The following is a 13,043-nucleotide window of genomic DNA, read 5'->3' as shown; positions in this document are numbered from 1 at the left end:
AAATGTTAAAACTCAAAAGTAACACAAACAAAACAAACGACAGGGAACTCAGTGCACAACAGCAAAATATCACATTTTCCACAAAGATCTCCCATATTTATTAAATCTTGTTTATGAAATGTACACTGACTTAAACCAGCTGTGATTTTATGTTTCCAATAAAACCCATATGAAGTATTTTTCATATCACTCAACATTGACTTGAGTTGAACCCTGTCTGCTAGACGTGTCTGCTTCAGTGTGGAGACGGAGCAGCAACACGAGCCTGAAGCTGCAGAATATCTGAAAGTTAAAGTCGTATAATAACACCGACGGGGCTGGCCCAGATTCTGGCTGCATTACTGCATAGACACATGCATGTACACACACACACACACCTACACTTACACTCACACGCGCGCACACACACACACACACACGCACGTGCACTGGCGAAAGCTGTCCTTTTTCCTCGCCATAAATTAGCACCTCTCTGTGGAGACTGGCACCTCCAGCACTCTGCCAAGGAGAGACTTGGATCCAGTTTTTCTAGCTTTTTCAACCATATTGCACAATATGCAACTGTGTGTGTGTGTGTGTGTGTGTGTGTGTGTGTGTGTGTGTGTGTGTGTGTGTGTGTGTGTGTGTGTGTGTGTGTGTGTGTGTGTGTGTGTGTGTGTGTGTGTGTGTGTGTGTGTGTGTGTGTGTGTGTGTGTGTGTGTGTGTGTGTGTGTGTGTGTGTGTGTGTGTGTGTGTGTGTGTGTGTGTTCCTCTGTGTTTGTTTGTGTGAGTGTGTGTTGTTGCCAGATTTGCGTGGGCTGTTCTAATCACTATGCTGAGTCAGAGTTTGTTTGGTTTAGAATTGAGGAGCATCCTCCACTATCATTTTCTGTTTCCTCATCGTCAGTCAGCCTGAAGAGTGATGTGACAGGGTTCCACTTGAAATGCTGCTCGTCTGAAAAGTCCAAAAAAAAGTCTTCAGCAAACAAATGAATAAATGAAGTTTATGAATGATATTTGAACTGATCAATAAAGTGGGCTCCTTACAAACAACGCATGGAAGGTGCACTAACTGTGGAACACACACACACACTCCCCCATCCCATTTCAAGCCCAGCACAGTTTAGCAGATGGCTGTTCCGTCATGAGCCCGGGTCTGCTGAAGATTTCTGCCTGTTAAAAGGAAGTTTTTTTCTTGCCACGCTGTGACGGATTAAGCTGGGCTCTTGTAATATAGCAATAAGTAAGGTTTTTGAAAAGTGTCTCGAGATAACACCTGTTATGAATTGACGCTATACAAATAAAGATTGATTGACACACACACACACACACACACACACACACACACTCACACACACACACACACACACACACACACACACACACACACACACACACAGAAGGACATTGAAGAGCATTCGTTGAACTAATGTCAGTGGGCTTTAATCAGACATAAATATGGATACCAGACAGCGATAAACGGGCTGATATCTTTCTTAGATCTATGTTCGATCTTAAAGATATTTAATGAAGACAAGATGGTCACTCAACTGGAAAATAACTGTGCGTGTAGAAAACGTCACCGCCCAACACGGTCATCATTGTTGTCATCCATGTCGCTCACTCTGCAGGTGACAGCCAGAAAGAGATCTGCTACTGTAATACGATGACCTGCAATGTGACTGGTGACGATAAAATAAGCTGATGCTGATATTGAATGGATATGCTAATATCAGCTGATATCATCGGCTTGTTCGGGCTCTATCTTTATCGGAACCTTTTTTTTTAGACTGAGGGAAAAAGGGAATGTGAAATAAAGGGAGCAGACTGTTTTCATGGAGGGGGCATTACAGAGAGTTGAGTCTCCTTACCTCTGTTGGTTAAGGATGAGGCGTGTCTTTAAACGGTCAAAGTGCAGGATGTTCAGGAGGTTAACTAACAACATTCTGTTATTAAATCACAACACATGTATCAATAAAGGAATATAGCTTTTTGTTTGTCTTGCATCATCTGGCCTCTCCTTATTTGACTCATTCATGTCGTAATGAGAAACTAATTCTTTAGAACAACGCATGGCCTTCAAGCAAGCCTTAAAATGAGAGCCTGATCTATTCATTCAGCCTGAGCAAGGCTGAGACACGTCCGCTGTCGCCTGTCAGGGGGAAACATGTGAGGGCTGACAGTTACTCGTCAATAATTAAGAATACTGATGGAATAAAACAAGGAAATGATGCAATGATATGACCATAAGTCATCCTCATTTTGAGCGAGGGAATAGAAGGATTTGCATGTAAAATAAGCTTGTGTGGCGTGTAGACCGAGCCTCGCTTCATCTCTCTTCATTACAGTGTTTTATGTATTATGACTCATAGAAAGACACGATCTCACTACAGTGAAATCAGGAGACTGACTGAGCACATCTTTTATTCCTCTTTTTCTCACCAGGACTGCCGCTGCTGGTCCAGAGGACGATCGCCAGGACCATCATCCTTCAGGAGAGCATTGGGAAGGGGCGTTTCGGGGAGGTGTGGCGGGGGAAATGGCGCGGCGAGGAGGTGGCCGTGAAAATCTTCTCCTCCCGCGAGGAACGCTCCTGGTTTCGCGAGGCGGAGATTTACCAGACCGTGATGCTGAGGCACGAGAACATCCTGGGCTTCATCGCTGCAGACAACAAGGGTGAGGCGGCGTCAGAAAAAGGCCCAGGAGGTCCGATCGTGATCCAGCAGCACGCAAAGCGGCTGCTCATAGTGAAGAAGAACAGAATAGAAAACAGATAGAAAGACGAGCACATCGTTTAATGGAGTTTCAGTGGAGACAATAACGCCAACGATTTTTATCCGGCTGATGGTATAATCTGCAGATGACAGCGTGGGCTGCTGTATTTTTGTTGAACCTTGAGCTGTCAGAGATGCAGCGCTGCTAAAGGTGAAGTCTGTGCATGCAAGTGTTCAATGTGAACAGACAGGCTGGTAGACAGTGTGGGGGAGTAACAGGTCACCATGAGGTGCCAAGCACACAGCAGACATTACACATCCTCACAGCTCCAACAACGCGCGCGCACACACACACACACACGCGCACACGCAGAAACTCAAGAACCCAGTCCACAGCAGCACACAAATTGTGTCCCCCCCCTTTAGAGTTTGAGTGACGTGAGGTTTTGCAGTTCTGGAAATATATGTGGTATAGAGGATATGAAACATTCACGTGAAGCTTGAGATTGTCCTGCAGAGAAAGAAAACACAACGACCCACCACACAATGCTGAGACAAAAGTACAGCTGATATAGAGAAAACACCTGATTGTTGTAATTTGAATGAAACGTTTTAGGCCTTAAATCCCCATTTCAGGTATAAATCTGTGATTCCACCAGGTTATCATGGAGCAAAAGGCACTGGGTAGACTGGTTTATATGCTTCATGTTTATGACTTTTCTTGCCTGAGTCGAGACCGTTGAATCTGCCCACTCCACTGACTTGATAAATGTGTGTAATTATAACCTCAAACGAGTCTCTAAGGTCAAATGACCACCAGAGTGCTGACAAGGACTTAGACCAACAACGACTGACACCAGAGTGTATCCTCCTGGTTCCTGTGAGCACAAGAACTGTTAGGAGGTGGACACAGGAGGGTGAGGAGTCACTGCAGGACTGGGATGTACTCTGTGAGTCAACAACATGACTGACTTCATCACCGAATACTCGAAATTCTGTGAAAACACTGGACTGCACGTTGTTTTCCAAATAACAAAGCCTGGATCACCAGTGACCCGAAAAGGGAGGAGAGGAGTCAGTGCAGGCTCCAGAGCGTCAGAATGCATTTCACCTTTTTTCAGGTGGAGCTAACAAAAATGAAATCTCGTCTTTAACCCTTTATCTGTGTGTGTGTGTAGATAACGGGACGTGGACTCAGCTGTGGCTGGTGTCTGATTACCACGAACACGGCTCCCTGTTTGACTACCTGAACCGCTACACCGTCACAGTGGAGGGCATGATCAAGCTGTCCCTTTCCACAGCCAGCGGCCTCGCCCACCTTCACATGGAGATTGTGGGCACGCAAGGTGAGACTCACACTCCTCGTCTTATTAATGTGGCCTTCAGTGATTTCCTTTTTTTTAATATATATATAGATAGATAGATACTTTATTGATCCCGAGGGAAATTCAAGTATATGTATGTGTGTATATATATATATATATATATATATATGCAGTGCAGGATGTTGGTGTTTATAGGATGTATATATATAAATGTGATGTTGCAAATTATCCATTCTCCTTCAAGCGACTGTAAGTAACTTGCAACACGTTTTGATCATTTCATTTCACTCGCAATAAATGTGTGTAATCCACCGCATGTATCGGTCTGAATCAAACAACCCATCAGGGTAATCTTGCATGTAGCCATGCTCATTCGGTAGAGTCTTGTCGTTTCACAGCCAAAAGGTCAGGGGGTTCGCTCCTCAGCGTCCTTGGGGCGAGACAGCTAACCCCAAATTGCTCCAGATGCTGTTATCGGCAGTGTGTGCAAAGGTCAAAGGTGTCTTTATTGACCCCACAGGGAAATTAGTTAGCAGCAGGAAACGTACAAGTACAAAACAATCCAACTAACATTAACACCAGGTACATCCAATAATTTACATCAAACCTGAAAGTCCAGCAGAGATAATCCAGCATCATGTTCAGGAATGGAATTAGTTCATGTGACCTGCAGTGTAAAAACAACTAGACTAGAAGATCCGTTTACCATTGAGCTGATCACTGCGACCTTCCACAAACTTTCACGATACCTTGCACAGAATCTCTCTCCTTACCTCTGTCTCATTGTCTCACCTCGTATCGGTGGAGCACAAACCGCTTGCCACTCTTTAACCTTTTCAGGATGTATATTGATAAGCTGCCAACACTTTCTGTCCTCTGACTTTGACATGACTAACAGAGTGGAACAGAACGTTTGCAGGGACACTGTGGGCCTGCGTTGTGTTTACTGGAGGGATCTGCCACTTTATGAGCCTCACCTCATTGAGTGCGTTTACATGGACCCGAGTATCCCGGTTATGAGCTTTATCCCGGTTTTCATCATATTCAGGATATGTCGTTTACATGCTCACAGAGAAATCTGGTTATTTATATCCTTGTATACATGATCAACAATAGTTTCCCGGTTTCTGAGTACTGCATCTGATTTGCGCAGTTGATATTATTGTTTACAACTCAAACTGCTGCCATTTTAAAATCCGAGACAAATGAGACCGCTGATTACTGTGGGGTTAGCACTATTAAATGTCAACATCTCGTTGCGGACATGGCTTGTTCACATCATTTCCAGCCACGGGAGAAGAGAGCGTCGTCGCCATTACGTTTGTTTTGGTTTTCCTTGTCAGTCACTTGGCTGAGTTGTTGGCAGCTGTCAGAAACCGGGGTAAGGCGTATACATGCCACAGCATCCCCTTTTCTTTCAGAGTTCTCCAGGTAGCAAAACCGGGTTTCTCAAATCGGGACATGATATTTACATAGTTACAAAAAACGGGATACTTAAAACCCCAATCATAACCAGGATACTCGAGTCCATGTAAGCGCACTCATTGAACAGGCAGGTTCCATGTGTGAGTGTTATAAAACACTCACCAGAAAAATATTCAAGGCATAAAATAAAAAGCCAACTCATGAAGATGAAAACAACTTTGGAAAAAGACAGTCTTTAAAGGGATAAGGGCAAGAGCTGTGGTGGATTTGCATAGCTATTACTTATCGCAGCTCTCAGAGGCAGTTTTGAAAAAAAAAAAAAACAGATCTAGAAGAATGTTGCAAACAGAGATGGACAGGTTTGCTCTCTGCTACAAACGGAGGTGAACTGAGGTCCACTACAGCTATAAACATGTCAAGAGCAGTTTAGAAGTGTCTGAGATGTTTGGACGTTAAGAAAGCACAAATATAAGAACAAATGGAGGTCTTTAAGTGTTGTCACTCTGAGAAGACGTTCCTACAGTCAGACTCAAGAGGCATGTCACGGTATATCTTGTGCGGATAAGATCTCTTTTTCATCAGAGCATCAAAGAAATAGTTTGAAGATGCATAAACACCAACAGTAAGAAGAGCCGTCTGTTTAAGAAGTCTTGAGGCTTTCGTAGGAACAACTGCATCATTAAGGGGACTTCTGTTGATAACCACGACCAGGTCAGTTTAATTCCATAATGGCAGATGAAGCGAACCTGAAAATAAATAAATCGGTCTGTCTCTCTTCCTGTCACAATAACGGGAAGGTAAGCAGCCAGCCCCAGGGAGGCATCTCAAGCAGCTCTATTATTTATTTCATCCCTTAAGCAGGGACTCTGGATGAAACCGTCTGCAGTTAAATTGGATTTTACAACCTTGTAAAGTTGTCACTGTGGGAAATATTTTTATCCTCCATCGCCAGAAGAAATTCGTCAGTAATGTGGTGACGCACTCCACCAGGAATGTGCTAATGCATTTATGTGATCGACCAGCACTGCAAGACATTTGTATAGTCACATTTAGGCTGTTTAACCTCAAAAAGCCGTCACTGGGTTACCCTCCAAACTGCTCAGACGCTCAGGCTCCCTTCATATGAAGCAGACTCCTGTAGTGAGGAGATTCAAATAGCATGACCATTATAAGAGTGTTCAGACAGGTATGTTTCTTGATGAGGGAGCAGCATGATTGACAGCCTGTGAATCTAGCTTGGAGTCCGAAAACGTCTATTTTCTACCGTTGCTGTTGCAGCATCGATATTGTTTCATTTCTATCCTTTTTTGTCCCAACCCTGATCCAAACATCAGACTTCCCTGTTACTTATGAACTACTGCCATACAGCTTGACAAAATCGTCCTTACAAACTTTGGGTTTCTTTTTTGTTGAAAGTTAAATGTTTCGTCTTGCAGGGAAGCCAGCGATAGCTCACAGAGACCTGAAGTCAAAGAACATTCTGGTGAAGAAGAACGGGACCTGCTGCATCGCTGACCTCGGTCTAGCTGTCCGTCACGACTCGGCCACCGACACCATCGACATCGCTCCAAACCACAGAGTGGGAACCAAAAGGTAACGGCATGCCGCATGGACCCATTTCTTCAAACACAGCCTGGGGGGGATCTCTGAATTGGAAAGACGGTTATTGGATCTCCAACTCTTGCAGTCTTCATTTTGAAGTTTCCTTTTGGATGTCACTGTTTAGCCTAAGGTTCTCCTAAAGGCATAACCAGTCATTAGTGGATGTGATTAGTACCCATGGGCAGTTGGGCTCTATAAGGTGGAGTGTGAATGTTCTAGGAGTGGTTGGGAGACTTTACAAGCAAAGATAAAGCAGTCCATTCCATCGTTGCTACTTGCATCTGTTTTTATTGTTGTTCTGTCATTATGTAACTGGGATCATCTTGCTTGACTCTTCAGCTCCTTCAGCTATTATGATGACATGAATGTCCTTTGACAACATCACAGTAATGTGTTTATCCCAGAGTGAGGGCACAGCTGAAGTTTGGGTTTTAAATAGAAGAGTCTATTTTCAGGCGTATCTGCCTCGACTGTTGTGACTCCAAGAGGGGCACTTCAGGTTTCTCAGGACTTCATCTCTGATCAGATCATCGCTGTTTCTTTTGGCTTCTCCAGCGGTGTCATTGGTGATCAAACAAGCAGTGTTTACGTGGACTGATCAGGTCAGTCAGGACCCGAGGACATCATAGACCTTGAAATGAATCCAAACTGTGTCTGAGAACAAGTGAAACAAATCAAATATAGCAAATGAACGAAATTATGTTTGAATAAAGGACAGTTTTAGTAAAAGCTGATAAACCTCTGCTATGTTGAATTGGACACTGAAGCCCCGTTTCCACACAGCAGTCCGTTACGGATCAGTACAGTTTGGTTTCATTAAGCCTGATCCTGTGTGCGTTTCCACAGCCGCCTGTGCCCTATTTGGTAGGCGGTGTGTAAGCCGGATGACGATAGCCCCTACGTAAATAGCGTCATATGATAGCAGCTAACAGCTAACCGCTAACTAATAAATTCAACAAAGGAGAAAAACGCTACACAAGCAAAACCAACGCCGGAAAACTAAATCAAGCTTTGTTTCAGAGAAGGCTGTGTGCCGCGAGGAGAAATAAACAGACGTAAACAATCTGCTGTGTATGGTTTAAACACGACGGGGTTTGTTTACTGTTGCCACACGAGAAGTCACGATTCTTTCAACCAATCAACGGACTGCAGTGTTTAGCTCCACCTTTTTGGGTCGGCTCCACATTCTTGGCACCCCAACAGAAGGGTCCCAAAAAGTGGGACGGTACGGATTGGTTATTTGGGAATCTTTCCCCGGGATCAGTCTATGGAAACACCACAAACTGCGTGCCGTACCAAGACGAACCGAGCCGGGTGGAAACGGGGCTTAAAATACTTATTTCTTGCTTGTTTGAGGTTATTTTCACAATCTTTTGACCTTCGTGTGTCTCTTGTTAGCCATAGGTTCGTAATGATTTACTTTCAGTCCGCTTTTCCTTCCTCTACTGATACAACTCGATGACTTCTCATGCTTCCTTTTCCATGTGGTGGTTTGATGCTGCCGGCTTATCACAGGGCCACTAAATGATTCAGAAAGCCCTGAGGTCAGAGCACACAGACACTCCGGCCTCGGCTGAAATTCCCGTTACATATTGATGATCTGCTGTGTTAACGTTCTACCACGATGCCAAACTTCCAGCAAAGTAGAAGTCTAACCCGAGAGTTCAACCAAATACAAAGACAACTTTTTATGCTCGGTACAAAATGTTTTGCGTCTTGCTTTCATTTCAATTCAGCAGTTAATAATGATGTTGCTGAAGGCATCAAACGTTTCTCTGTCAAAGCCTTCCCTTCAGGTTCAGACGGATTGTTCCCCTAAAGAAACTGTCTATTCATCCTAAGCACGACGAGTCAAGGTTTGACAACATGCTTTCAGATGTGAGACAGGAGCTTGAACTGCACTTAAATTTTAAAGCTCTCCAACCACTCAGTGTACATTCATGCTACATTGCACAAATGGTTGAGAAAGGGACAGAGCCCTATGAGGACAGCGTTTGGCCTTAAAGAGATTCTGTGTTGAATGAATGTATTCAAAAGTGGAGAAGAACATACTGACGAGCAGATAAGAGTTTGAAGCAGCTTCAGTTGGTGCAAGTCCATCACAACACAGTATGTTCCAGTCAGGCAATACGCACATTACACTTCCACCCACTTCCTCATGGTATATATTTTTTTATTTCCTGCTTTATTTCAACTTCAGACAGAAATTTTACTTGTTTAAGTTTGCTGGCAGGAAACGGCTCAGGTCAGTTCAAATCAAGCTTCTGCCATGTGCATCTCTAAGAAACAACGCATCACATTCACATGCGTACATTCATACACTGATGGCAGAGGGTGAAGTGCACAGTGCTAATCTGCCCATGGATCTAATTATTCACATGACAGCACATTCACAGTCTGAAGGTCTTCTTTAGATCTTCTTTAGGTTCGGTCTTGTTTGGACTCTTTAACAGACTTGAATTCAACTACAATCCTTGTGTGTGTGCCTCTTCTCTCTGTTATTAATTGTGTAAATAAAGACAGATTCATTTTGAAAAGTCATTTGCTTTCTCTTAAGCTTGACTTTTCTAACAACAATGGTTTTCATTTTCAGCTCAATGATTTCACTTTTTTATTCAACTGGGGCGGCATCAACTGTTTGCAAATCGAGGTCCTTCATTATTTGGACACATTTCATCCCAGTGCTGAAGACTTTTAACTACACAGTTGAATCCATCTACAAACAGATCATCAGAGGCTGTGAGCTCCGCAGAGCCCAAGGTTTATTTTTGAAATCGACGCGTCTGTCTCTGTAAGCAGAGAATGCAGCTACAAGCAAATGGGAGGTCTGCTAATACAAGGACTTAGTGTTTATCTTTCCCCCATAACCCGGTGCTGTGTTCACTTTGAATTTAATCAGGATGTCTGAGATGGATCCATTGTGTAATGGGTCCTAATCACAAAGTGGCTCTTTTTAATTTGGAGGCTAACCTCACTGATCTTTTCTGCTGCCTTTAAATGGAGGAATTTCAAGACCAAAAGCAGCGATGGTAACTTATGATTGCAAAATACTACGATTTTATTCATAGACTTAAGATGTAATATTTGATAGCAGCGATCAACATCGGTATGTGTCTGTGTTTCTGAATATTCAATTAACTTCCATTAATTAGCAGACATTCAATCAGTTCTGCTAATTGCATTTAAATTCACTCAATTTTAACTTAGCCTAATTAAAGTTCAGAAGTTAACTGTTGAGGCAGGAGACGGACAATGCTCCAACATTCCTGATGAACACTTGAAAAGGAAGAGAAGTGTTTTCTGAATCAGCAGGTGATGTTACCTATGAACTGATATTTGGTGGGAAGTTCTTCCTCAGCTGTTTGTCTGTGATAGCACTGGACATTAACTCTGTCTGACTCTCAGAGTGATGACACTGGCTGTTCCCATTCTCTGGATCATTGAGTGAAGCTGAACGCTGTGTGAAACCTTTTCACTGTTTCACAGCAGCAGCTTCCAGTCTGTAACTTGACCTCCATGCAGATGGATTCAAGGCGCAGGCACAAGCTCCCCACGGACTGACTGTAACATTCCCAAGATGGTAAAAGGAGGGAGCCGGACATATCTGAGAACAAATCTGATTGGTCGGCCGATCTGCTTGCTCATAATTGGTCAGTTTTTCAGATCAGACTTGGCCTGCTCGTTTTTTTTCTTTTAGTAGGCACCATAGACTGTAGGCACAGGCAGATGAGAGATGCCTGCATGGAGCAGCAGTACATGAAAACAATCATTAGCGTTTGTGAACATACTTTAGCAGACACATAAATTAGATATGAAACCCAAAAAAGGCCGAATATAGGACCTTTTATAAAAGTCAAACTGATGTTGAACCTTTGGACTAAAACATAAACTGTAGTGACGCGGCTATGACAGGGCTTCTCTTTCCAGACATCGATCCTGCGTTAGATCCTTTTTAGCAATAAAAGAAAAAAAACAAAAAAAAAAGATAAGGAAGGAGGCCAGAAAGGTGGCTTTTTCAGACAAAGAATAGAATTTAAAAAAGCAGAGTAAATATCCCTTAGGACAGAAACGTCTTGGTTGTGCAGCACATGGGAACCTGGGCAATAAATCATGGTTTAATATATTTAGTTTTGAGTATTTCTTCATTGTGTTTTGTATAGAGACTTTTCTCCAGTTGGCATTCATGATTCTGGTTTCTAATAATAAGCTTAATGAAACAATAACGATGGATACTGAATTAAACATGTCGTAAGTAGTGCAGCTTTTCTATCTTGATGTGATGCAGCGCGCCTTGAAGCGAGGAGGAGGCTCTAATGTGGCCTCACTTAATCAATGTTTGAAAAGGTTGTAAAATGGATTTTATGATCACAGTAGACTTAAGAAGCTTTTAGGGAATAGGGCCCTGGCTCTCTGTCAAGTCTAAGATCCCATTTATTTCCTTACACCAACATTTGACTTTGCACTGCTGCTGTTAGCTGATTGCTGCTACCCATGCACTCATCCCCACTCTGTTTCTAAATGTGTTTCAGGCTGTGATCACTCTGGCAATGTCTTCCGTACCTAAGCACGCTTCAATCCTAAAGTCCAGTTCGTTTGACCAGAGTGACGGCTCAGTGCTGTGCTCATTTCCCCCGAAATAGCATCATATTATCTGTGCTTAAGAAACTGAAAGTCCATCATCTTTCTGCTCAGGTATATGGCACCAGAGGTCCTGGACGACTCCATAAACATGAAACACTTTGAGTCTTTCAAGCGGGCAGACATCTACGCCATGGGCTTGGTCTTCTGGGAGATCGCCAGCCGCTGCTCTATGGGAGGTAAGGATCAAATGAGAGCTGAGTGGAAGCATGTGAATCATTGGCCGAATGAAGAAGAGCATGGCAAATTGATAGAGACTGAGGGATGAATAAAGCCAAAGAGGAGGAGACTTCATTATAGAAACATTGACTAACCAGCGTCTTGGCTGGAGGGAAGGTGTATGATCAGACAGACGCTGCTGCATGTGTGCAACAAACTGTCTGATCATGCATCAGACAGACTCGATGTAAAGCAATGAAAAGGAGAATTTTTGAACTAACATTTTTTCCTGGCAGGCATCCATGAGGACTACCAGCTGCCCTACTACGACCTGGTTCAGTCCGATCCATCAGTGGAGGAGATGAGGAAGGTCGTTTGTGAGCAGAAGCTCCGGCCCAACATTCCCAACCGCTGGCAGAGCTGTGAGGTAGGACGAGCGCCGAAGATGTCGGATATTTAACTACTTCCTTCTTTTTGCAGCTCGGACCCACACAGAGCTCTTTTCGTAGCCTGCATGAGTCTCAGGTGTTACATGTAAGACTGAGGCTGAATCAGACTTTACACAAGCATTAAAGCACAAACCTCCCCAGGTTTAAAGTTTATATTAAGTGGATGTTGGGTAAGAGTAAGCAAGCCAACTCAAGCTGGCATCAATTTGGCTAAGAGCTCACCCATCACCACTGAAGAGCTTCAAATATACATCAGTTTTCAATCTACTCAATTAAAACGTTTTTTGTTTTTTTTTACTGGTTTCATTCATTTTAGACGGAAGAAAAATCCTGTGGAGAAATTAAAGTCCCACTAAAAGCCTTGAGAAGAGTGAAAAATGAAGGGCCTTTAATCCTTTTATTTGTACCCACAACAGCCTGGCGTCAGACTCCATAAGTTAGTAAGCAGCGTCTAAAATGAGACAAAAGCTACATTCCTCAACTGATGATTGAAGTCTTTGTCTTTGGGTTGCAGCTCTGTTCACCACAAGTCTAAATACAAAATGACATCGTTGAGTGTTTCAGCGTCACAAACGGCAGTAGGGATGTGAAGCAGAGATGCAGAGCGAGGGAACTAGAGTTTGATATATTTTAAATGGTTACTGCCAACAGCTTTATACGACTTGGTTTTAATGGGGCCGATTTTCCCAAAATATAGACTCAAAGTTCTTGACTCCACTCGAAGCCGTGCTCTTTGCGTTTAAAATTATGTC

The 13,043-nt window shown here is 43.3% G+C and overlaps 2 protein-coding genes across 2 annotated transcripts in view; both read left to right on the top strand.

Annotated features, from left to right (window-relative positions):
- The window catches only part of reck (reversion-inducing-cysteine-rich protein with kazal motifs), a 220,314-nt gene that overhangs the window by 170,370 nt on the left and 36,901 nt on the right, over positions 1–13,043 (top strand). The window lies entirely within an intron of this gene.
- The window catches only part of tgfbr1b (transforming growth factor, beta receptor 1 b), a 70,976-nt gene that overhangs the window by 43,211 nt on the left and 14,722 nt on the right, over positions 1–13,043 (top strand). Inside the window, exons 4-8 of the mRNA XM_079361501.1 lie at positions 2,425–2,655; positions 3,872–4,039; positions 6,880–7,036; positions 11,738–11,862; positions 12,139–12,269. Of these exons, the coding sequence (XP_079217627.1) occupies positions 2,425–2,655; positions 3,872–4,039; positions 6,880–7,036; positions 11,738–11,862; positions 12,139–12,269 (812 nt within the window). The remainder of the gene's footprint in view (positions 1–2,424; positions 2,656–3,871; positions 4,040–6,879; positions 7,037–11,737; positions 11,863–12,138; positions 12,270–13,043) is intronic.

The sequence above is a fragment of the Symphodus melops genome (genome assembly GCF_947650265.1).
Source record: "Symphodus melops genome assembly, chromosome: 14".
NCBI lineage: Eukaryota > Metazoa > Chordata > Actinopteri > Labriformes > Labridae > Symphodus > Symphodus melops.
The sequence above is the reverse complement of the archived record's forward strand: the minus strand, read 5'-3'. Positions and strand labels throughout refer to the sequence as shown.